Source organism: Microtus ochrogaster, chromosome 19 (assembly GCF_000317375.1).
Source record: "Microtus ochrogaster isolate Prairie Vole_2 chromosome 19, MicOch1.0, whole genome shotgun sequence".
NCBI classification, from domain to species: domain Eukaryota; kingdom Metazoa; phylum Chordata; class Mammalia; order Rodentia; family Cricetidae; genus Microtus; species Microtus ochrogaster.
Window position 1 is genome coordinate 7,385,805 of NC_022021.1, and position 26,814 is coordinate 7,412,618.

The 26,814-nt window shown below is 37.3% G+C and overlaps 1 protein-coding gene across 4 annotated transcripts in view; it reads left to right on the forward strand.

The window, feature by feature from the left end:
- Tent2 (terminal nucleotidyltransferase 2) overlaps window positions 1-26,814 on the forward strand; it is a 53,733-nt gene that overhangs the window by 6,304 nt on the left and 20,615 nt on the right. For 3 of the 4 annotated variants that reach the window (XM_013349697.2, XM_026783745.1, XM_026783746.1), the window contains 9 exons: window positions 3,976-4,149; window positions 4,341-4,430; window positions 6,683-6,920; window positions 14,724-14,838; window positions 14,927-15,018; window positions 16,205-16,283; window positions 21,548-21,617; window positions 24,844-24,920; window positions 25,263-25,391. In XM_013349697.2, coding sequence (XP_013205151.1) covers window positions 4,013-4,149; window positions 4,341-4,430; window positions 6,683-6,920; window positions 14,724-14,838; window positions 14,927-15,018; window positions 16,205-16,283; window positions 21,548-21,617; window positions 24,844-24,920; window positions 25,263-25,391 — 1,027 coding nt within the window. In that variant the 5' untranslated portion in view covers window positions 3,976-4,012. The remainder of the gene's footprint in view (window positions 1-3,975; window positions 4,150-4,340; window positions 4,431-6,682; window positions 6,921-14,723; window positions 14,839-14,926; window positions 15,019-16,204; window positions 16,284-21,547; window positions 21,618-24,843; window positions 24,921-25,262; window positions 25,392-26,814) is intronic. The other variant, XM_005356495.3, reaches the window with a different exon arrangement.

Sequence of the window (26,814 nt, forward strand, 5' to 3'; positions counted from 1 at the left end):
CCAGGCTGGCCTCGAACTCACAGAGATCTGCCTGCCTCTGCCTCCCGAGTGCTGGGATTAAAGGCGTGCGCCACCACCGCCCGGCCCTGTGTAGTGACTTTTATTAGTACTAAAGTATTATTTTTTATTTTCAAGAGGATTATATCATTTCCTTTTCTTTTTGTTTTCTTCAAATCCTTTCATTTGCCCCTTCTTGCTTTCTTTTGAATTCACAGCCTTTTTTCAAATTGTTGCTTGCATATATGTAAACACAATATATACTTAATTATAACCTGTTCAGTTTGTATATATTACTTGTATGTATTATTTTAGGGCTGACCATTCGGTATTGGATAGCCAATTGGTGTGCTCTTTCCTGGGGAAGACTATTTCTCCCATGCTCAGCATACCTTAGTTGACTGTAGTTCTTTGTGTACGAGTGTAGCCTCTTTCATTACTAGGAGACACAATCTCACAGCAAACTCCCTGATTCTCTGGCTCTTAGATCTTCCTAGCCCTCTTCCCACAGTGTTCTCCATGCCTTAGGCGTATAAATTGTGTTGTAGATGTAGCCTTTGAGACTGGGCTATATGACTCTGCATTTTCATTGGTTGTGGTTTTCGTAATGGTCTCTGTTTATTTTAAAGAGAATTTTCCTTAATGAGAGGTGAGAACTGCAGTAATCTGTGGATATTAAGGACAAATATTTAGAATGTGGTTAGGCATTATGTTAGTTTAGTAAAGTGATGCTTGTTGGATCTCCTCCAATATCCATGACTTCACTAACTCTGGGTAGTTGACTAGTAGGTTTTCAGTACCAGGCATGACCCTCTTGTTGAGTCGAATTAAAGAGCTCTTGGTTACTGCGAAGGCATGCATGCCACTACTTCACCCTTAGGGTTATCGTGCGATGTTAGTGTTTGTTGTGGTTCATAGGCATCATAGCTCAGTTGGACTGTTGGTTGCTTCTCTCCTTTGGAAGCTTTCATGGTATCTTCAGGTACCATGACAGCTAATCTTCAGGTTAGTTCCAGCTCAGGCCTCTGGACTGTGTGTATTAAGTGCATGGTGTCTTCAGGAATAGGGACTTAACTTTCCACCTCTGTGGGGGAAACCAAGGGCAGTAGCAATAGCCTGTAATGCTTTGGGAATCTGTTGGACAGCTTTGACCAACAGTTCAAAAGGGCTTTGCAGCTGGGTTTGGTGGTGCACGCCTTTAATCTCAGTTCTTGGGAGGCAGAGACAGGTGAATCTCCATGAGTTTGTGGCCAGCCTGGTTTACAAAATGAGATCTAAGACAAAACCAAAGGGCAGGGGTGGGGGTTCTTTTCTCATGCCTGGCATTGGGGTTTTTGTTAGTTATTGGTTCTTGGAAGGTTTTAGGTTAGTTAATAGCACGATTCCTTATGACCTTTTCAAACATCCTTACTGTTATTTAACCTTCTCCCCTCCTCCTATATATATTTATTTCCTTCCCCCTTCCTAACTAAAGCCTCCCCCTTCCCGTTTCCTGGATCAGATCACGTGTACCCTGCTAGTCCTCTCTTGTTCCCCCACCCCTGTGCCCTAGCAATGGTTCCTTTTTCCTGGTTTCTGCAGTAACTCCAGGGTGTGTCCTCACATCTGAAGATTTGGAGCTAGGAACCTCTGATGAGAGAGAACATGCCACATTTTTTTTGGGGGGGTCGTCTAGATTGCCTCACTCAATATCGTTTTTTGTTCCACCTATTTATAAAGTTCATAATTTCATTTTTCTCTACAGCTGAATAGTGTTCCCTAGTATATTTTATATATACCAGTTTCATTGTATATTTCTTAGTTGAAGGACATTTATTTATTTATTTATTTATTTATTTATTTATTTATTTTGGTTTTTCGAGACAGGGTTTCTCTGTGGTTTTGGAGCCTGTCCTGGAACTAGCTCTTGTAGACCAGGCTGGTCTCGAACTCACAGAGATCCGCCTGCCTCTGCTTCCCCAGTGCTGGGATTAAAGGCGTGCGCCACCACCAACGGCTTGAAGGACATTTATGTTGTTTCCATTTCCTAGCTACGAGAAGTGGAGCTGGGTCATAACGTAGACTTATTTTTAGCTTTTTGAGGATTTACCCACACTGCTTTCCAGAGTGGATTGACCAGTTTGCAATTCCACCAACAGTGAATGAATGAGGATTCCCTTTCCCCCATAGCCCCTTCAGCATTTGTTATTGGTTGTTTTGTTAATCTTTGCCATTCTGACTGAAATAAGATGATATCTCAGAGTTGTTTTGATTTGCATTTCTTGAGTACCATCTTGAGACCACCTTTCTGCTCTGACTTTGAGCTACTGTTAACTTCCTTTCCTTCCCTTTCTGGGAAATTGCCCTAATGTGGTTTTTCTGGCTTGAGACTCTCCTTGTGTACCGAACTGGCCTTGGCCTTGAACTTGGCGATCCACTTGCTTAAGTGATCCACTGCTAAACAGTTTTGCACCTCAGTCTTAGTGCTGGGACCACTAGTGTGCGCCACCTGCCTCACCTTTCTCTTTTTACGCTTCATATCTGCAAATATTTTCATTTTCCCTTATTGATATTATCCACAGGGGTAGCCTTCTGGCTTTACATTTTACTTAAGCTTTAAAGCTTTAAAGGCATTAATTTGTGTCTTGTGGCTTCCACTATTAGAAAGTCCAAAGACATTTTGATCCCCAACTTTTTAATATTTCCTCCCTTCGAATATTGATAAACTGATTTTCTCTGGATATTCTAAAATTCCATCTCCCTCCCTCCCTCCCTCCCTCCCTCCCCCCCCTGCTCTGTGTTTCTGTTTTTCATGGACTTTTCTGTTATAATTTTGGCTCACATACTTGGGTTCTCTAGGCTTTTATATATATATATAATGTTGAATGTTTATTTGATATGGTTTCTGCTTATTTCCTATTTCTTTTTCCTCCCTCTTTGGTGATCTGTGGATGCATTATTTTGAGTATGAGCTACTAGAAATCTAAATGAAAGCTTCTTATATGTGAGTGGTACCTGGTGGCTGTTAGATTTCTTGTAGGTAGGCTGAGCATGTAATTCTGTTGACTTTTTTGGTGGTAGACCCTTAACTTTTACTGTGTTTTATTGTTTTTTTTTCTTATATCGTATACTGTCTCTCAGTTGAGTTACATGTTTTAAGAAAATGGTCACACAAGTATCATTTTTATTTTGTTTTCTTGATTTTTTTTTCTTTCTTTAATTTTCGAGGCAGGGTTTCTTGGTAGCTTTGGAGTCTGTCCTGGAACTAGCTCTGTAGATCAGGCTGGCCATGAACTCACAGAGATCCGAGTGCTGGGTTTAAAGATGTGCACCACCACCTCCCGGCTCTTGATTTTTGTATGCTATCTCACCCACCTTTTTGAAGATCTTTGCTGGATTAGTCATTGGAAAACAGCATCTAGTGTCTTACTAGGTTAGTGATGTGTTCTGATTGTCCTCTACAGTTTTCCTCCTCCATGGAACTGTTGATTGCGAGTCTGTTATGTATAACTGCTGAGAAGGATCTTGGAATTTTATGAATTAGTAGGTGACACATATTACTTGTTTCTTCAGATAATGTAAAGTACCATATCCTAGATACCAGGTTATCACACAATAGCATGTACTTTTTATGAGTTAGGTTGTAAATAAATGTAAGGATCTGTGCAGTGTAATTAAATCTCTTGAATGATTTCTTTTATTGTTTAGAATAGTGGTGGTAAAAGTTATGTTGCTGTTAAGGTACATTGATTAGAGTATATTCATCAGAAAATTTGAAACATGCACACTACTGAAAGCCTTTGAATGTGGTTTAGATTTTAAATGAGCTATTAGTGATTTGTTGCCCATAGTAGAATTTAAGATGCATTAACTTTCAGAAATAACTTTGCAAATGGAATGACTAATTTGAAGATAATTGTTTCAAGTAGTGATAATACTAATCAAAGAGTTCTGTGTCTTTAAGCTATAATAATTTAGTATTATCCTTTAAAATTATAGGTAGAAGAATACATGTTCACCCTCAGTGAGCAAGAGCATGTTCCCAAACTCAATTTTGGGTCGTCCTCCCTTCACTCCAAACCACCAACAGCATAATAGCTTCTTTGCTCTCTCACCAACTCTTTATTCACACCAGCAACTTATTGATGCACAGTACAACTTCCAGAATGTAGAGTAAGTACACGGTTGTTTCGGGCCATGTCATGACCCTCTCTTTCCTCTTTGGTATAATGCTGTTGTATGCAATATTTGAAAGCAAAGAAAATATTATTAAACTTTGTTTTCTTTTTTCTAAGTATTTAGTTTGTGTGGAATTTTTGGTTCTAAAGAAAAATATTTATGTTATTATTCTGTGTGTTTGGTAGCTTGTCTAGAGCTGTGACCTTACAGCCCCTGACATATGGAACTGTCAGTCCAATACAGACCTCCACATCCCCATTGTTTCGAGGAAGGAAGTAAGTATTTTTCAACTTTTTTAAAAAAAATTATAGTAGACTGTGTAGCAGCTGTATGAAATTATGTGGAGAGTATGGCCTAGGTTTTGTTTTCTGATACCTGTGCAGTTAGATTAGTCAAAGAATTTTAAAACTTCTTTGGGTTCAAACATTTTAATAAATCTGGAGTTGTTTTATTCTTGCCACTGTGTGTTTTAGATGGAATAAAGCTGTTTCTTTCGAAATCTATGTTTTAATTAATAATTTTAGCCTCATCAGATGCCTTCTTAGGAATTTACTAGGGTTGCCATAGCAAAGTGCTGTAAACTGATACTTGATGCCATAAGGAGACTAAAAATCGAGATCATACTTAGCATGGCTCTGTTCCTTTGCAGCCCTTCCTTAGCATGTAGATTCCTGTTCTTGTACTGTGCATTCTTTCCTATGTGGTGATCTGATCTCTGCAGGACACATTATAACAGATTAGGGTCTATCCTCCAGGAGCCCAGTTACACTTAATTGTCTTTTGAAAAGTTTTATCTTGTAAGACACTTTTTGTTAGTTTGGTTTTTTTATATATATAGCCTTGGCTGTTCTGGAACTAGCTCTGTAGACGTGACTGGGCCGGGACTCACAGAGATCCACTTGCCTTACCTTCCAAGTGCTGGATTTAAAGCCGTGCGTTACCACACCTGGTTGATATAAGGCTTTCTATAGCCATTTCAGATACCAGTCAATTTTAAAATAAATAATAGAATTTCAGAGGTATTTGTTAAAATAACATTTCGTAATATTTGTACAGTATACCTTTTAAAACCTAGTTTATAGTTTCTGTGTTTAGTTAAAAATAATAGTAATTTAAAATGTAGTAGTGTTCTAAAACCTTTAAAATAGTGTCAATAAGTCTCATTGTTATCTTCTGCTTATACAAAAGCTGTAAGATACAGAAGTTATAGTTATTCAAGCAGAGATGGTATAGCTGCTTCTAGAACCAAGCTTATGATAAACATAAGTTTTTCTGGATTATCATTGGGAAAGTTATATAATGATTCTAAGAATATTGAGTTTGTTAGTTTTATAATTTTGAAATTGCCTTAGTAACCAATTGGTAACTCATGAGTGAAGATTAGTTTAATTAGTTCATAGTAACAGATATTGTTAAAAATTAAGATTTGTATTTTTAATTGAAGCTACTCAGTGTATATGTTTAAACTCAAGTTTAAAAAAAGCAAATGTACTTCTACGTGTCTAGCCCTATATATGTTTATTTATGAGTAGGAGTTCTAGATCTATAAAGAGTTAGAATACTCTTGGAGGAACAGTGTAATAATAAACTTTTAGATGGCATTGGCCCATAGGATTTTAGAGCTTGAAAGATATTCGACCATTTTCTGGGACAAAATATTTCATGTGAACAGCTTAGGTTATCAATGAAATAAATATCATTTTCCCTGTCAAATTACTCATTTTTACTCTTCCTGGTACTGGGGTCTGAGCCCAGGGCTTCACAGGTACTTGGCAGGTTCTCTGTGCTTACCTAATTATTTTCTTGTTATTTTGAAAATTTTTAAACTTTCTGAAAAATGTAAAAGTATATTTTCCCTTGATTTATTAGTTGTAAAGTTTAACTGTTTTTTTCTCTTTTCTCACTCTCACACTTTTTCTCCAAATTATAGTAAAGGAACTGTTGACATTAGCTTTATCTGAAAACACTTCAGCCTTTTCCTTATCAAAGTAAAGACATTCCCCTATGTAACCAGAATGCTTTACTTTTGCCCATACATCTGTGTTAATGTATATTATCTGAAATGCAGCTTGTTTTCAAGTGTCTCCTATTGTCTAATACCCTTTATAGCTTTCATAAAAATGTCAATTTAGTTTTTCCCATTGATGAGCCAGAACATAGGTATATTTAAAGAATCTTTAAAAAATGTCACACACACACATCACTCAGTTTATTTACCCTCTTGTTAGAATTTATCTTTAATTCTTAGTGCTTGTATAATCCCACAAGTATGCATTTTTCTGTATTGTTTTCACTGTTGGGGATGACTCATTTTGGTAATTCAAAAGCCATTAATTATCTTTGTTTTTGGAAGACATTGGAAGGCATCTCTTGTTCTTAAAATGAATATTAAAAGTCCACTAGGGAGTTAATAATGTAATTCTATCCAAAGAGCCACAGTGCTGTTATTATCTGTTTTTATATTTGTATGCTTCTGTTGTCAGAAAGTTGTGTCTCTAGTCACTAAGGTGTATTTGCTTGCTTTCAGGAGAATAAGCGATGAAAAAGCCTTTCCTCTTGATGGTAAACGACAGCGTTTCCATTCACCCCACCAAGAGCCAACTATAATTAACCAGATAGTGCCTTTATCAGGTGACCGAAGATACTCCATGCCGCCATTGTTTCACACACACTATGTACCAGATATAGTAAGATGTGTTCCACCTCTTCGAGAAATTCCACTGTTAGAACCTAGAGAAATCACACTGCCTGAGGCCAAAGATAAGGTAATTATAATGCAGATGTTCATGTACCTTTTGGAAATTTCACATAAAAAAATGTATTAAAAGGATCAGGAAAACCTAATTTTCTACTGTTTAGAATATGTGCTTTTTTAATGTTTAAAGTTTTATTTACTTTCTAAATTTCACTTTGATTTTTTTTTTTCCCTAGCATAAGTATGTTTGTCAGGATCAGATTTTTTCTGATTTACAGATTTGAGATAAGAGCCTAAAAGATTTCATTTCTTAGTTGTTAGAGAATTCTCCTACAACTGGTTCTTTCTCAAATTAATTATTAATGGTGGTAGTGGTTGGTTTTTGAGGCAGTCTCTTTATATAGCTCTGGCTATCCTGGATCTCACTCTGTAGACAAGGATGGCCCAGAACTCAGAGATCTGGCTTGCAAGTGCTCAGATTAAAAGTGTGTACCACCATGCCCAGTGAAACTTTATTTTTGCTCTAAAAGACATGAATATTCATATGGTAATTGTAATAAAATGTTAAAAAGTATTGTCTTTTGGACTTTCTCTGAGAAGATATACATTAAATTGTGTGATCATGAAAGACTTACAAGGGGCTGAAGAGATGGCTTAGAGGTTAAGAGCACTGACAGCTCTTCAGATGTCCTGAGTTCAGTTCCCAGCAACAACATGGTGGCTCACAACCATCTGTACTGAGATCTGGTGCCCTCTTTAGGCATGCAAGTATACATGCAGGCAGAATATTGTATACACAGTAGATAAAAATAAATTAATAAAGATTTATCAAAAAATCAGTAAGAATTATTTCGATTAAATGAAAGTACTTGCTCCTCCTTGGACAACGATGTTAGTGTTGGGAACAAAGAGTTCTTTACTGTCTAATAGAAGAATGTTGCTCTCCTCTGTAGGTGATTGGGAAGGGTGTATAATGTCTACCATCCTTTTGTTCGTAGAGTGATACTGTAAACTCTCCCTCCTTTCCCTCCCCTCTACTCCCTCCTTTTCTTTCTTCACAGAGTCTTGCTTTGTAGTTCAAGCTGGCCTTAGATTGAAACTCACCCTTTTCAAATGTACAGATCAGTAGATTTTACTAAGTTCACAAAGTTGTGCAGTTATCTCTTTCCAAAACATACTCAACACTCCCAAGAAAGTTTGTACTTCAACAGTGTTCATTTTCCTTCCCACTTTCTGTAAGTAGAATCCTTTGATCTATGGCCATTTGTGCCCAGTTTCTTTCATTTAGCATAATGAAAGGGTTTATCCATGTTTGTTTTTATTTTCAAGACTACTTGCCATGTCGTTTAGACGAGCCTTGAACACATTATGTTTCTACCTCAGCTTACACAGTGTTGAAACTGCATTTTTTTTCAGTAGGATGATATTTTGTTGTGTAGATATATTCCATATCAGTCTAATGGACTTTTAGGTTTCTGCCTCTAGCTTTTATGGATAATGGTGCTGTAATGCCTTGTGTACAAAATTTTGCATGGATATTTGTTTTCACTCTGTTGATACATACACAGGAGTGAAATTGTTGGGTAATATGGTAAAATATGTTTAACCTTTTAGGAGCATTTTAATTTTAATTTCCCACTGGTTTTGTCTAGCATTTCCTGAACATTGCCAAGATGTTCTGGAAAGTAGATTTTATATGTAGACAGATGTTCCACTTTCTTTACATCCCTGTCAACACTTGTGACATTTATTTGTGATTCTCTCTCTTTTTAATTCCTTACAGTACTAGAGATGGAACCCAGGGCTTTCAACATGCTAGGCAAACACTGAACTACTGTTGAGGTTTATTCTTATCTTGCCTCTTTTTATTAGAGCTGTTCTGGTATGAAATTGGTTTCAGTTTCCATTCACTAATGTCATTTGCTTGTTGGACATTTCCTTGGAGAGATGTCATTCCAATTCAGAATTTAGTAGGTAGATTTCTTGTTGATGACCTCTAAAGCTGAAAACCTTTTCATTTCTATGTATTCAGTTTATTAGTCTCTTTACTTATTTGTAGTTTATTTATTCAGCTTCTTTGGTTGCTTTGCTGTTAGTGTTGAATCTCAGAAACCACCACTCATTGCAATGTCTTGAGTATTGATGCCTGTCTGTTATAAGATTTGCTAATTTATTTTGAGACAGGGCCTCATTATGTAACTCTGGCTAGCCTGAAACTTGATATGTAGACCAAGCTGTCCTTGAACTCACATATATTTCCTGAGTGCTAGATTATATTCTAAGAATTTTTACTTTTAAGTTCTTACATTTAGGACTTTGATCCATTGAAGCAGGCTTCAGCTATATTCTACTTGTTGATTCATTTGTCATGGGATTATTCATTAAAAAAAAACTTTATCCCTTTTGTGCCAACATTTTCCTTACTATGAAGTAAGAACAATTAGACAAAACCAGTGGGAAAGAGGAGAAAGCAAAGCAAAATGAAAAAAACAATATGGGGTTATCTGGTGCTCTTTCTTCCTCATTTCTCTGTTCCTTCTTTGCTTTCTAAGTTTAACTCCTATGTCATAATGTGAAAACCTATGGTATAAAGCCAATGAGGTGAATTCTCTGAATGGATATATAAATAGTTACTACATATCAGAAATACATTTTTTATATATATTTATGTTTGTAGTTAACTAGTAGAACTAACCAAAGAGCTTACTTTTACATATAGCTTAGGTATATGTTGAATCTATAAATTTAATAATGCATAATTGATATTAGTAATAAACATCTTGTAGGATGTGATTCCATATCTTTCTTTGCTTAGTCATATAGAAAAATTTCTCCTATATCCTGTCTTTGGAATTATGGCATTTCCCCTAGAAAAGTAGAGATAGATTTTATAATTGAATCAATTTCTCTGAGTAATACTAAAGAAAAGTGCTTCTTTTTGTTCTTTAAATGAATACTTTATTTCTGGAGGCAGGATCTCACTGTATAGCTCAGGCTGACTTTGAACTCATGATCTTGGTTCTACTTTTTGAAAAGTCAGATTACAGGTGTGTGCCACCATACCTGACTTAAGTGCTCTATTTTTAAGCACTTCTCTGTTCTCTTCTCTGTTCATTGATATCTTTGCTCTTTAGACATTCCATTCATGTTATATTATTTGTTCATTGATATATTTGCTCTTTAGATATTCTATTCATGTTATATTATTTATTCTTTCAGTAACCTAGTAGCATATAGTTATTGTCTCAAATTTTATGTTGTTCAGAAAGTTAAATGGTTTGCTCAAAGTCATATCTATTAAGTGCTAAAGCCAAGATCTGACACCTGTGTCTAAAAATACAAAGAGGAGGAATTTAATGTGTTAAAGTCTAGGATAGAGAGACCACATTATGAGACTTGTTTGTAACATCACGTGATCTGTGATAGTAAAAACTAACAATTTTGCTGAGTGTCTGTTGCTGCCAGTAATGTGATAAGCAATTATGTTATCCCCTGTAGAGTGTATAGTGAATACAGTATCTGATGTGAGATAAATAGGCAGTGATTTGGGCCCTTGAAGGCATAGTCCAATAGCATTGAAAGTTTTTGAATAGATGAAATAACATAATTACTTGTATTTTGGGAGAACAGAGTTGTTTGGTTTGGAATGAGGTGGCCTTGGGGGTGGAGAGTCATCTCATAGGTTATTAATGTTTCTGGATAAGAGGTACTGCTGCATTAAGTTGTGACAGATGCTAGTGGACGTGATGTGTGAGATAGTGTCCAAGGAAGGTGGATAGGGTTTTGCTTTGTGGCTTATGCTTGGCTACATATTCACAATCCTCCAGTCTCAACTTCCTAAGTGCTGGTATTACAAATGTGCACCATTTTGACCCATATGTAACTATAATGGGTTTCATTTAAGCATTGTTAGAATTTCCTTATTTTGTGATGCAACAGACACTGAGTACCTATTGTAGTGTCTGGGATTATGTTGTTCGACTTCAGTTAACAAACTGTTGTGAGTCTTTCTCTGTCCTACCTACCAGCTCCTAAATCACAACACAGAGACTTATTATTAATTATGATTGTTCATCAGTAGCTTAGGCTTGTTTCTAACTAGCTCTTATAGCTTAAATTAGCCTGTATATTAATCTACATCCTGACACATGACTTTTACCTCTATCCCATTTTGTGTATCTGACTTGTTCTGTGGCTATCTTACCTCTCTGTCCTTCTTCTTCCCAGCATTCTTTGTATCTGAAAATCCGGCCTGACTATTGGCCATTTAGCTTTTTATTAAACCAATTACAGTGACATATCTTCCTATGGTGTGAAAGACTATTCCACAACAACAAGCATTTTCTTTAAATGACCAGATAGCAAATATTCTAGGTGTTCAAGCTATTTGAGTTATTAGCTCTTTTTTCCCTTTCCACTTAATAAAATGTGAAAATAATGTAACTTGTTCATACAATAGACTAGAAGCTGTATTTGGCCTATGGACCCTAGTTTGCCAATCCTTCTTCTGTCTGGGTAAATAAAATCTAACCCTTATATGACATTTAATTTTTATATTAACCATTTTTACATAATTTATTACAAACTTGGGTGCCTATATCTTGATATGACAAATAGCAAACATGTATATAAAATGTCAATAATAGTGTTATTAAACCTCTCAGCTTTAACTTAACCATTCCAACATTATGTGACTACAATGTACCAACATAGGAGCAATCTTAATTTAGCTCATATTTTCCTTTTTAATTAGGGTCAGCTTCGAGTTTTTAAGTATTTCTCATGAATATATGTACATTTCTGTGTTTTGTTTTTTGGCATTGCAGCTGTATCTCTGTTAATATAGCTTCTTTTTCTCCTCTTTCATCTTCTGACTATTCTTGATCTTTCACTTTTCCACATAAAACACATTTTCTTAATTTTTTGAAAGAAGGCTTCTGTTTTGTTTGTTTTGATTATTTTGACTCTGTGTACCTGTTTCAGGAGAATTGATTTGTTTACAGTTTTCTCATCTGTTAACATGGTATAGCTATTTATTTTTGTTTGGAGATAGGATCTTGTTCTGTTGACCATGCTGAACTCAAACTCACACCAGTCCGTCCTCTACTTCCCAAGTGCTGGGATTACAGGCATAAACATCCCAGGCTTACCGCTTCACTTTTTTTTTTTTTTTTGGTTTTTCGAGACAGGGTTTCTCTGTAGCTTTGGAGCCTGTCCTGGAACTAGCTCTTGTAGACCAGGCTGGCCTTGAACTCACAGAGATCCGCCTGCCTTTGCCTCCCGAGTGCTGGGATTAAAGGTGTGCGCCACCACCGCCTGGCACCTCTTCACATTTTTGATGTCTCTTACATCAGTATTTTGGTGGATTTCAGCCTGTAAATCCTGTATAGCTTTTGGAAAATATACTTGTTAATCATTTCATGCAGTTTGCTTCTGTCATAAGGTTTTTCAGTATAAATTTTTCTTGTTAGTATATGTGATTTAAATTGTTCTTTATCTTCTTAGCAAGTTAAAGTGAGAAAAGGCCTTTAAAATATGTAAAATGCCTTTATGTCTCCAGGGAACTGTTTTTCACTTTAGCAGTGTTAGGTGTGTTTGTTGCCAGTGTTTGGTTTTAGTTTAGTTTCTTTTTTTTTTTTTTTTTTTTTTTTTTTTTTGGTTTTTCGAGACAGGGTTTCTCTGTGGTTTTGGAGCCTGTCCTGGAACTAGCTCTTGTAGACCAGGCTGGTCTTGAACTCACAGAGATCCGCCTGCCTTTGCCTCCCGAGTGCTGGGATTAAAGGCGTGCGCCACCACCGCCCGGCTTTAGTTTAGTTTCATCTGTTTTATTCTCCTACTTGTTGTTTCTTTTATTGTGGGGCAGGTATTTACAGAATTTTTTTAAAATTATGTCTGTTTCATAGTCTAGTTGTCAACAACTCTTGAACCTTCTTAAATATTCTGAATATGAGTTAAAAAATAACATCTTGCTGGGCGGTGGTGGTGCACACCTTTAATCCCAGCACTCTGGCGGCAGAGGCAGGCGAATCTCTGTGAGTTTGAGGCCAGCCTGGTCTACAAGAGCTAGTTCCAGGACAGGCTCCAAAGCTACAGAGAGACCCTGTCTCAAAAATCAAAACAGAACAAAAACAAACAAAAAACATCTTAAATGATGAATGAGACTTTTTGTCTGGTCATACGGAGATTGTGGGAGGCTTAAGAGAGGCTGAAAACACAAAAAAGATTGAAGAATTGTTGAAGGTGTTTCTGCTCCTAAAGTGAACAACAGGCTTAGATAATAAAAAGAAAAAACAAAACACTGGTAGAGGGCCATGGCAACAGGACACTTTGTCTTAACAGAAGGAAAGAGGCGAGATTTCCTTTAGAGCTATTAATTTATGTGCTTTAGCAAGATGAGGAATTATATTTGGTATTTTTAATTTTCTTAGTCTTCCCCCCCCCCCTTTTTTTTTCTTTTGAGACAGGATCTCATGTAGCCTAGGTTGTCCTGGAATTCTCTGTGAAGCCAAGGATGACCTTGAACTCCTGATCCTCCTACCTCCATCCTCTTGAGTGCTGGGATTTGCAGATGTGCACCACTACGCTTGGCTTTTCTTAGAAAAATTTTAATATGAGCTATCTGCAAGAGAAAGTAAGTTTAGGCAGTAAACATTTTGGAATGAAATAGTGAAAAATGGGAACAGTATCTAAGCAGAGACAGGAGAGTAAAGGCTGAGTGATACTGGGGATACTAAACTAGGCTAACTTATACCGAACCTTTGAAAGACTTCCCTAAACGTTTTCAGTTTTATCTTCTAGTACCTTAGGTTTACTTTTAGTGTTTTCTTTGCCTTCAGATGAGGATTTTGCAGCATAGACATTAGAGCCTGAGGGATAAAGTTTCTAAGGCATGATGAAAGAGAATGGTTTGGGAGACGTATTCTGGGACAGTGGCTGCATAGGGTAGGGCATTAGGATCATTTGGGTGCTGATGGAATGGAAGAAAAAGCATTTCAAGGGACTCCTGACTAGGTCTAGAACAGATCCGTTAGAGGTGGGGTGATAAGAGAGTGCGTTGAACAGGAAATTGAAGCTGAAGTAGTATAATGGGATTTAAAATATCAGGACTAGAACACATAGCTATGAGAGTACACAAGTGAGAAATATTACAGTGAAAGAATTTCAGAAGTAGAGTATATTGTGATAAGTGTAGCTCATTACAGATAAGGGCATCCTTTATCATCTTACCATCCTGTGCTAATGGCTAGAGTTGGGGTGAAAGGGAAATGTTAACATAACTATCTAAATAAGGGAGATTGGCAGATGGTAACTTTATTGGAAGAAGTCAGGGTTCCGAGAAAGTTAGAAAGTAGAATAGAGGGTAGTTTGTTTGAATGTGGAAGATGGGAATGTTCTAAAACCTGCTCTGTGTGACATTCATCAGTAAGACCACTAGAAGGAGAAAAAACTTCTTGAGAGAAACCTATAGTAAATATTTTAGAATATGTAATGTACATATGGTTTCTATTGACTATTCTTATTTACTTTGCATATTCTTACTTGTGATTATGACTCTTAAAAGTATAAAAATTATGCATGATCCTCATAAAAACAGACAGTGACGAAAAGGTGTTAGTTTGCTGAGCTACAATTATACTCATGAATTATCTGACTACTTTACTGTCAATTAAATAATATTTTATTTTTTAAATTTATGTATAGTTTCTCAGGCCATTCTTTGTATGTGAGTAACAATAGTTTTGAATCAGAAAGTGTTAAGGAGAGAGTATGTATTTATTTTTTAATGTTGTCATTGATTTATACTGCTTAGTAGAGTAGTTATAAATTTCTGACTAAATATTTTGTTTTTTGTTTCTTTTGTGGTGTATTCAAGCTGAGTCAGCAGATATTAGAGTTGTTTGAAACTTGTCAGCAGCAAACAAGTGACTTGAAGAAGAAAGAACTTTGTAGAGCACAGCTGCAGAGAGAGATCCAGCTGCTCTTCCCACGTACGTCTGCCTACTTTGCAAGCCTTTCTTGTCTATGCTCCTGTTTACAAACTGCAGACTTTCTTACTGTTTTCTTCTGCATCTCTAGAAAGCAGACTTTTTTTGGTTGGATCGTCTTTAAATGGATTTGGTGCCCGGAGCAGTGATGGTGATTTATGCTTAGTTGTTAAAGAAGAACCAGTAAGTGATGAGACATTATTCCAAACCTGTTTCTCAAGTTAAATCAGATAAGGAATGGAACTTAAGTTATTTTAATTAATTATTTGAAATGTCTGTTTACTCTAGCTCCAGAGGGACACCTTCCCCTGCCCCATACACGTAAGGCACCAGCATGGTGTGTATAAGAGCCGCTGTAGTAGTTCTGAGCTGTTGAAGTCAGCCAGCTCTGAAGTGTGTGGTTTTTAAAGTGTAGCATCTTATTTTGAAATGTCACTGGGCGGGTCAGGTGTTTACAGGATGCGATAAAGCAAAACATAATGGCAGTATTCTCGATATGTTTTCTCCCCATTTGAGTTCTCAGTCCCTTTTTTATATCTGTTTTCCCTTTGAAAATGCTGTGGGCTTTGAATTTTTTTTTATAAAAAAAACTAAAAATTTATAAATTTTTAAAATTTGTAAAAATTTAATGTAAGACTATTGTGATTTATTATATTTAACAATTTTTCTAAGATATTTTGTTTCTGGTTTATTTTTATTTAATAACTAAATTGTATTATTTATAATTATAGTTATTTGGATTTCTTGTTAACTGATCTTTTGACTATATTTTAGTATTATCATCATAGATATTCAGTAAACTTACTGCAGCCTCTTGTAGTTGTTGAGGAATGTGCTATTTTTCTGTGTTTTGAGATACTATAAAGGGAAAGAAAGGGAAAAACCAAGCAAAGAACCTCTTACATGTCAGTATAATGGAGATTGTAAGCCGTGCAGCTAGACTACAAGACTACATTCAAGCATGTCTTACTAGCTCTGTGGTCTTCATCATATGTTTAAGTCATATTGTCACAGCTTATATACAAATTGACTTTACATTGTATGTACTCCATAAGCCCTTCACATTATTGATAAGAAAGTAACAAGTTGCAACGTTAAGATTTTGTTACATTTTTTTGGAAGAGTTTTTTTATTTTTAGACACCATTTATACAGAAGATAAAAATGACATGGTTCTTTTCAGTTAAAAAAAATTGATTCTGAAATGTGAATCTGAAAGATAAGCATTGAGGGTTGACTTTTTCTGTAGTGTATAATTTGAAAAGTATATTTGAAAGAAAAATATGTTTTGTGTTTTGCTGTTATGTTATTTAAAAAAAATCAAACATTAAGCTAAGGAAAAATAATGAATAAACACTTTAACTTTTCAGTGTTTTTTTCAGGTGAATCAGAAGACTGAAGCCCGCCATATACTCACCTTAGTCCATAAACACTTCTGTACTCGACTGTGTAAGTTTTAATGCCTTCTGACTTAACTAGTATTTAAATGTTGACCACTTCATTTTTCTGGGAAGAGTTGCTTATTTTCTGATGAGACTAGATATATTGTGGATTGTTTTCTTCTAACTAAATTCTTTTAAACTTTCTCTTTTAAAGATGGGATCTTGCTATAAATTTATATAGCCCAGGCCGACCTTGAACTTGTGATCCTCCTGCCTCAAGCTCTTGAGTTCTGGGTGACAGGTGTGTACTATCATGCCCATCTTCTCTTAACTTCTGGCTACTTTTCACTTTTGGTTAAAAAGCATGATTTAGCAAATCGTTGTTGAACTTACTTGAAAACTATTCTATTGAATGCATCTTGAGAAGGTGTCTAGGTTTCCCTCCTTCCTCTCAGAAGTTTATAGCCCTTCAGGAAGATAGGCATGTATGAGCTGTAAGCCAACTACCTGAAGAGCCAGAAGTGTGATATAAAATGTAAGGGTTACAGCACCGAAGGGAAAGGTCTCCTGGCAGTTGGGAGCCAAGGGATATCAACCATAAAGTCCACTGCACAACAAACCTCACAAAAAACACAGGACGCTAGATACCTTTGCTTGGGAGAGAAGCTCCAGAGATCTGAGTGGGAGGCAGGCTTTATATAGGGGGTCTTGGGGACAGAGCTTTCCAGGGTGACCTGGGGTTGGTGGGATATTTGTGGCCTGATCTTGGACTTTTTACTCTGTTTGGTAAGCCTTGGCTGCCTGGGTCTCTAGGGGCTGGGTAATGACTCTTTAGGGTATCAATTGAAGAACGAGATAGGGAGTATTCTGAATTGGTTGGGGAAGGATATTTGAAATGGTAAAAGGTGGACATGACTGAAAGCTAAATGTAATGTCCTCTACTAATGCTACCGAAGAGAGAGCACTTGGAAAAGGGTTAGTGTTTGAGACCATTGTTAGAAGGTAGGAAAAGACAGTGAGTCATTGGTGACCCAAAGATTAACTTCTCTGATTCATGTGTAAGAAGTTCCGCTGTGGCCAGAGTGTTTAGACAAGGTGCCCGTTCTTGAATAGTATGGTCTAATTTTATTTGATAAGTGTTTAGTGGACACAAAGGAAGATCCCAGTTCATGACTTAGGACCCAGAGAGCATATCTCTCCTTTTCTGTAACATAGGGAGAGAAGGGCAAGTTAATTCCAGAAGATGTACAGCTGGGGCCTAGAGGAGGGCCTGTTGAAGCTTACTAAAAGGCTTGGTAATGGACACAAGGAGGAGCTCATGTGAACGGGCCCAGGGCCACCTTATATAAAGGGTAGGAGAGAAAAAAAGAAAGAAGTTCAAGAGCATAAAAAGTCAGCTATCCCTAGGAAGTATCGATAGAATTTTGTTCTTGGTGGTAGGAACTGAAAGCAACTGGATTAGAGGCCTCTTATCTAGGGTAATGACCTTGTGAGTTGGAGTAATAGCTAATCCCAGATAAGTAACCTGCAGAGTGGACAGCTGGACCTTAGAGGATGGAGCCCTGTATTGCTGCCTGGACAGAAAGTTTAATACGGTAGAGGTGTCTGCCTGGCTAATTTGCATGTGTGGACCACAAAGGACAAGATCATCTATGTATTGGAAAGCTTGGATTTAGGAAGAGACAAAGAGAGTAACTCAGAGGCTAGAGCCTGACCAAATAGATGTGGGCTGTCCTGGAATCCCTGGGGTAGGATGGTCCAGGTGAGTGGGTAAAAAGGTGAGTATCTAGGTCAGTCCAGGTAAAGGCAAAGATACTTTGTGACTAGGGATTGAGAGGTGTGGGAAAGAAGGCATCCTTGAGGTCTAAGACAGAGAAATGGGAGTTCCCTCGGGCTGGTGGAGAGGAGAGTGTAGGGTTGGGTATACTACAGGGCGAAGGGGAACGCTGCTGAATTGATAAGTCAGAGGTTCTGAACTAAGCAGGAGGTTCCGTTGGGTTTTGAAAGCACGAATTATGGGAGTACTAAAGGGAGGAGAAGTGGTGTGTGGAAGATTCTTTGTTAAGAGGTCAGAGACGAGAACCTCAAGTCCCCTGAGACTTGGAGAGAGCGTGGGTATTGAGCTGGGTGATGTAAGTGGTAGGGTTTTGCAATTGGATGACAAGAGGGGAATGATGTTTGGCTATACAGGGTTTGGGGGTGTCCAATACTCAGGGATCCACCTGGGAGGTTGGTAAAGGGAATGGTGTATTAGATTGTGTGGTTTAGAAGGAGGAGCATAACAGCCTGTGAGCCTGGAGTCAAGTGGATTGAGAGGCTTCCACTTTGAGGTCCTTTCCCAGCAAGAGGATGATACAGGTTGGTACCACTAGGAAGGAGTAAGTAGGGGGATTCCCCTGAAAATGCAACTAGGTAGTGGGGTTTGGTGAGGTTGGTAAGACTGTCTCCTAACCCTACCCAACAATAGGAGAATGAGAAGGAAAGGTGACTCCCCAAAACATCAGGGCTGAACAGGTGACCCTGGGGTTAAGAAGGAAGGAGATAGATCCCCTGATATTGTGATAACTGCTGCAGGCTCCCTGTCAGAGATGACTATGGTTGGGCCAAGGGAGCCCAGACCCCCTTAGTCCATGACCAGACCTAGGAAGTTGACTGGAGAGCAATCTGGGCTTGCTATATCATCATGTGAAAAGGTATATGGGGGCAGTGGCACTTTGGACACAGTTGAGGTGGTTTATGAAGGCTTGGGCAAATAAATCCAAGCCTCCTGAGGCCCCCTGACCACATTTTAGGCATAGATCCTGAGGTCCTTGGGTTTTGGGAGGCAAGGGAGCCTGGTAAGTTGCTGTAACTGGCCAGAAGACCCAAGCTAGCATCAGTTATTTTTGTTTTCAGACCGCTTTCATCTCTTCCATGGTACATTTTGAAGGCCATCGCTAAGACTTCTGCCTGGAGAGTCAGGGGTTCCTTCCCTAGACGTTTAAGTTTGGCCCTAATGTCAGGGAAACTTTGGGAGAAGAAGTAGAACTTTAAGGCCAGGCTTACGGAGACAGGCCAGGAGGCAAGTTGTCTGGACTTCATCTGCATGTGCTCTAGCCTGATCTAGACTCGCCTATGCTCCTCAGTGTTGGTGAGAATCATATAAACGTCACGGAAGGTGAGGTTGTAAGATTGGGTAATATATTGGAATTCTTTAATAAAGGTGGAAGAGTTAGGAATGCAGGACCCCAGACTCTCTTCTATTTAAAAGTTTGCTTAATGAAAAGTGGGCGTGTACCCTGACCAAGTGGTCTACCCAGGCAGCTTCCTGCAAAGGAAGAACTATGGCCAGTTTAGTCCAGATAGAGGGGGGTGGGCAAAATGGAGCAAGAAGAAGTAGCAGGAGGACTAGGAACTGCTGGTGAACTAAAAGTAGGTGCCGGGGAATGTCAATTCAGGTGGCCTGTCACTAAGGAGGGAGACGGGCCAAAGAGACTGGAGAGGGAGAGAAGTGACTGGGTTGAGGCCGAAAGGAGTTAGTGTGATTGAAAATAATGGAGGAATCATTTAGTTTGGGCTTCATTGCGGAGTTGTTTTTTCCTTAGTTGGCTTATGTGTGTGGTCACTTTTAAGCAAGATAGGAGTGAAGTTACCTAACAAAAATTCATCCTTTCCAACCCTACAAAGATGGCTGACAGCTATCCCCCTGTGGGGACAGCAGCTAAGATGAAGGCAAGCCACATGTTTCCTTTAAGATTACATATCTATAGATTTTTTTTTACTACCAAGTTTTGAGTTAATCTTTTTGTTACAGATTTTGCAGATTTGTATGCTTGCAAATCTTGAGGTATAGAAGTTTACACTAAATAGTCTTACAAACCTTGAGATAAGAGTTATACCTTAGTGAAAGCTTTAGAGAGTTAAACCAAAACCAAGTGTATGAGACAAGTAGGAGTAGCCCCCTTTGGGAATAGTCTGTCCCTTTCTTCTGTTTTGTTCTCCTTTCTCTGTCACCTAGTCAGATAGCTTGTCTGATATTGGATAGAGAATTTAGAGGAAACTTTTGAACATCTTGCTTGGATCCAGAGGAGAGGAATGGCTTAATAGGTAAAGTGCTTACTGGATAAACACGAGGACCTGAGTTCAGATCTCTAGCACCCATGTGAAAAATGCTGGATGTGGTATCTTATGTGTATAACTCCAGCACTACAGGTCAAGGGTGAGGCAGAGATGGGGAGCCTGGCTCTCACCATCCATTCTGTCCAATTATTGAGCATCAGCTTCATTGAGGTTTTATCTCAAAAAAAAAAAAAAAGTTGGAGAAGAGGGAAGATACTGGATTTTGACCTGGACTTCACACACGGACTCACATGTATGTGGACTTGCATGTATATTGGAGGAAAACATGAAACTTTACCTTCCCTACCAAAAACCCTAACAAGAATGTTTTTGGCTTTTAAGAAAGAAAATCTGGTATTTTCCTTTTCTATAGTTAAAGATTTAGAATATTCATAAAGGTTTTCATATTTTTTTAAAAACTATTTCTCTTTTGTTTTTAATTATGTGTCTGTGTGTGGGTATGTGCACAGTGCAGGTGCTGTAGAGACCAGAAGAGTGTGTTGGATCCTATTGAGCTGGAGTTGCAGACTGTTAGGAGCTGCCCTACATGGGTGTGGGGGTCTGAACTCAAGTCCTCTGGAAGAGCAATATGTCTGAGATACCTTTCCAGCTTTAATTCTAAAAGTTTCTAATTTTTTGCAGTTTACATGTATTATTTTCTACAGTACATTTTTATACCTTTGATGAAATAAAAATATGTATTATGTTTATTTTATTCTTTTTGAGATCATGCATAATTGAATGTACTCTTGCTTTACCAAGTTGCAAGCATTTGCATATTATGACATTTCTGTGGCTACTATTTCTGTGAGTCATACCACAATTTAGTTATTCTTTACTTTTAGCTATTTTTTTCACTCAGATGTCCCAATAAATGTCGTTACAGATACTACTATATATTAAGATTGTATTTTCAAAAATAAAACACCTTCAATAGTGTAGACCTGATCCTTAAAAGGTCTTGATATCTGTCTGTCATTCTTTCTCTCTCTGTCTCTGTCTCTGTCTCTGTCTCTGTCTCTCTCTCTCTCTCTCTCTCTCTCATAGGTTCTCACTGTGTAGCCCTGGCTTCTTGGAACTCTTTGTGCCCTTACTCTTCATTTTCTTTCTCAAGACAGCATGCATGTTCTTAAGTTGGTTTTATTTTGTAAAATACTGCTTTTAAAACTGTGCTTTCGTATACTGTGAGCGGGAAGACATTGGTAGATATTCACATTATCTTTTCTCCTTCAGCTGGCTACATTGAGAGACCTCAGCTGATTCGTGCGAAAGTGCCAATTGTGAAGTTCAGGGATAAAGTCAGGTAAATAATTACCAGTCCCTCTGTTTTCGGGTGCTTTAGATTAACTTTGGACAGTCATCCTAATGTGGCTAATATGGATTGCCAAGAAATCAAATAGGTTATAGCACAGCAGCTTATCCTCAATGTTCTAGAAATAATTTTCATATACATATGTATATGTATGCATATATATAAATTTATTTTTTTGAGACAGTCTCATTAATCAGGCTCATTGTGAATTTGTTATAACTGGGGACAGCTCTGCTTCCACTTCTTGAATGCTGGGATTATACTGTGTGCCACTATACCCATTGTCTTTTAGATTATTTTTTAAAACAATCTGGGCAACCTTCATGCCTAACTGATTTATCTACTTTGTTTGAATTTTGAGTACTTGGGACTGTCCAATATAAAAAAGTATTTGGGTTTGAAAATGATTTTCCTGTAGCCCGGCATGTGGCACACACTTGTAAATTGATTCTCCGAGTTTGAACCAGAGATTCATCTTGGTCTATACCAGTGGTTCTCCACCTTCCTAATGCTGTGACCCTGTAATGCAGTTGCTCATGTTATGGTAACTCCCAACCGTAAAGTGTTTTTTTGTTGTTGTTACTTCATGACTTTAATTTTGCTACTGTTTTGAAACATAATATCTGATATGCAGGTGGTTCTTAGGTGAACACAAAGGGGTCTTGACTTAAAGGTTGAGAACCACTGGTCTTTACAATGAGATCCAGGCCAATCAGGTTATATAGTGAGGACCTTGTTTAAAATGTAAAAGATTTCATGTCTTTGGGACAAATAATTCTTTCCCCAAAACCTATCCTTTGATAAAATTCAGTGTGTATTTATATCAAAAGGGTTTTTCTAACTTTAAGTATCATTAAACAAATTATATATCACTTAGAGAAAGATATAAAGCATACAGGGAATAAAAACAAAAAAAGCTGTAAAAACACTTACTCAATTTCAAAATTTTAGATTTTTCTTCATATTCTCCTAGCCAGGATTTTGATTTTCTAGAAATACTATATTAGAAGCTCTTACATGATATTTGAGTATAAACTACAAATAAATGGTTCAACCAAGTGTTGTAATTGTGGCACTGGGAGTTGGAGGCCGCAGGATGATGAGTTCAAGTGCAGTGTGGGCTACTAGTGAATGTCTGTCCCAAAACAAATGAACAGGCAAGCAGAAATAAGAAAAGTTAAGTGTAGATTGGTATTTGATTTGTTGAAAAGATTTATAAACTATTTTCTACACACAGGATTGTGATAAGGCAGGTTTATTTTTCTAGCTATTTATAGTGGAATTATATGAACGTATATATATTATATACAGAATTGAGCTTTCTTATTTATGGATTTTACAATTAAGAATTATTTTCTTTTTAAATTTTTCTTTTGTCTTTCTGTATTGTTAAGGTGTGGCAAAAATTTGGGGTTAGTTTAATATCTGTGCTCCAAAGTTAGGTTGAATAAGATGACATTCTGGATTTTTGGTTTAGCTTTCTCATCCCTCAGATAGACGTCCTTCCTCATTGTCTAATTAGCACCTTTCACTATTTAGAATGCTCTTAACCATAATTTTCTAGTAGTTCATAAGTGTGAGAAACCTGTGATACGTCCTGTGGAGAAAACATGACAAATGGATATTCAATTCATATTTTTAGAAAATTTATTTATTTTTTGCTAGTGCTGGAAAATGTTTACATAGGGCGTTAGGTGTACAGACAAGTAAGTAATCTACCACCAACACAAAAGGGGTTATTTCAGCCCCTTTCAAAAGATTCAGTTCTGCGGTCTCTACCTATATGGTTGTGTTGAGTTTTGCAGAGGATATCTAAATTGACTTTGGTGTTTCTTACCCAAGCATAAAGATTAAATATTGTCAGTATAAGTTTTCCAAAGCTAGCTGCTTATATCTTGGTAAACTAACACCACAATCTATAGTCTATGAATAGAAATGTGGGGATGCTTGTAATATTTTTTGGATCTCGAAAAAAAGAAAAACAAGGTAAAGTTCAGATTTTGTAATAACATGTAGAAAGCAATTAATTAATGAACTTTTTTGAGATTTTTAATTTTTTTTGAGATAAGCTCTCACACATGGCTCAGACTGACCTCAGATTCTCAATTCTGCTTTGGCTTCCCAAGTGCTGGGTTAGAGGCATGCTTTATCATCGTAAGCCTGGGATCTTATTTTTGATAATGTTTTTGGAAGGGCATTTATTTAGTATATGTGTGACCACACCACACTATGGTGTATGTGCAGAAGTCACTTCTTAGTTTTCTTCTTCCATCATTGGTTCTTGGGGATTGAACTTAGGTTGTCAGTCTTAGCAGTAAGCACCTTTACTCCCTAAGTCATCTTTCCTTCCCTTTTGGTAGTCTTTCCATAGAAAACTGTAATATTTAAAGAAATTAGACCAAGCCGGGCGGTGGTGGCACACGCCTTTAATCCCAGCACTCGGGAGGCAGAGGCAGGCGGATCTCTGTGAGTCCGAGGCCAGCCTAGTCTAGAAGAGCTAGTTCCAGGACAGGCTCTAAAGCCACGGAGAAACCCTGTCTCGAGAAAAAAAAAAAAAAAAAAAAAAAAAAAAAAAAATTATTAGACCAATAGAATATAAGTGGAACTAATTTATGTAAAGTAATTCTTGTTTGTAGATTCTAACAATAATTACCCTGTTTTCTGAGTTGCAAGTTAAATATCTTTGCTTCAAAAAAGCATCGTATTGGTGATGATTTGAATGTTGCATTACTTCCCAGATTATCAGCACCTGCATCTGACATAGAATTTCCAGCCAGTTTAGAGGGAATATGATATATAGAAGCAGCTTTTTTTAAAACTTGCATTTTATTTAGCTTTTTATTTGTATTGTTGAAAGTAGGTAAACCTGTGCTTTGTAAGATATACCTTAGTGGGATGGTTTACACAGAATATTTTGCTCTTGTGATTTTTATTTATCTAGGAAACATTGCATCATTTAAAACTTCATTTGGAGTAATTAGAAACATTAGTATATATGGATCTTTTAAAGAGTAATCTTAGTTTATATTTTTAATACACACCATGTAACTTTAAATGACATACTATTTATATATTTTTCCTTCTTTAGTGACTCATTTTAAAACCACAGTCTATGGCTTTTCAGTTCATATTGCATCAGTGGATTAATTGTAGTTAGTTAATAGAGTGGATTTTTGTACTTGTGCTAAAATGTGTTTTCCTTTGTTCTTTTAAATAGTTGTGTGGAATTTGACTTAAATGTAAACAATACTGTTGGAATTAGAAACACATTCCTTCTCAGAACTTATGCCTACCGTAAGTTTTTGTTTGTTTCTAAATAACCTTCAGCTTTTGTTTTCCTTTTATGACTTTTGAACTATATTTACAGTAAATAGCAATACCCCATTGTGCTTAGTTATATGGTTTCGTATTTTTGATAATATGTTGCTATAGTAAAATCATATGCTATGATAGTTGCAGATGAATCAAATATTCTTCACTGAATGATGATTTAAAAGTAACTAAGGGAAGCTTGTATCACACTGAGAGTGAGCTCTGTCTTTAGTATGGAGGGAAGCAGTGTTTCTTATTGTCATAGAATTAGGAAATTATATAGATTTTTCAAAGAAACGGGTATCATTTTTATTTTACTTGCAGTTGAAAATCGAGTTCGTCCATTAGTGTTGGTGATTAAGAAGTGGGCAAGTCACCATGATATAAATGACGCCAGTCGCGGTACTTTAAGCAGCTACAGTCTTGTATTGATGGTTTTGCACTACTTACAAAGTAAGTATTATGGGAGCTTTTCACTTTTTAAAACTGAAATTCAAATAAAACTTTTTTGCTCATCTCCAGTTTGCATTGTTTTAAAAAGTTTTCTTTCTAAGGCCTATACAACTTTTTTATCCTGTTTTGTTGCCTTGAACTGATATTTCAGAAATTTCATTCTCTGAAAAACATTGTAAAGAAGTTTTAATATGTTTTTTATCTTTTGATAGTGCTTATTGCACTTTTATATTAAAGAACTTTCACCACTGTATTATTGTTGATCCACTGTCTTGCAACAGATGAGTGATCAGAAAGACTATTTTTATTTAAGACGTGTTATAGCTCTGAGGGGAAAGGTATCTCCGATGTGTTAACCAATGCTGAAGGGAAAGGTGTCCTGGCAGTAGAGAGCTAAGAAACACCACAAAGTCACATTGCACAACAAACCTCCCACAAGAGATGGTTTTTGGGGAAAACACAGGAGGGTGACTGCCTCTGCTTGGGGAGCAGAGAACTGAGCAAAGGGTAGTTTTTGTATAGGGCTTCTTGGGGGTAGCATTTTCCAGGGTGACCTGGGAATGGTGGGATGTTGTGGCCTGATCTTGGGGAGAACTCAGGGATTAGTGGAATTTGATGATCTGATCTTAGGCTTTTACTGTGTAGGACAGAGCTTGGGGCATGGTGGTTGAAGGTCCTCATGGGCTGGGTTTTGAGTTTATAAGACAGAAATTAAATTATATTCTGGGCAAAAGTTTATAATCTGTCCACTTTGGCTCTTTCTCCTTAATTAGGTTTTATGTTTGCTGGGCTGTGATGTTATTTTGTTCTTTAACAAATAAAGCTTGCCTGAAGATCAGAGTGCAGAGCTAAGTCACTAGATTCCAGGGAGTGGTGGCTCACACCTTTAATCCCAGCACTTGGGAGACACAGGCAGACGGATCTCTGTTACTTCAAGACTACCCTGGGCTACATATAATTGATCCAGTCCAAAAGAGAAACAGAGCTCACACAAAGGTGATCCTAGCACTTGGGATCCCACACCTTAACTCCCAGCACTAGAGAAGTGGAGGCAGGAATGATATGGCTGGGTGGAAAGAGGAATATAAGGTTGTACGAGACAGGCGCTCAGGGCAGTCTGAGACGCAGTGCCGTCTAGGCAATAAGTCTGGAGATGCAGTCTGAGGAGCCAGTCTGAGGACAGGATCGCCCCTTTGGTCTAAGCATTGTCAGAGGTAAGAACTCTCTAGTAGATGGTCACTCTACTTCTCTAATCTTCAGCATTAACTAATCTTATATCTGACTCTGGGTTTTTATTATTAATACCAATTAGAATTTATGCTACTTTGGGCTATTCGGTTAGATTATCCTCTAGAATGTGAGGGTAGCCAGGCTGAGACATTGTCACCCTGTTGTTGCTAGTTCATTTGGATAATGTGGCTGT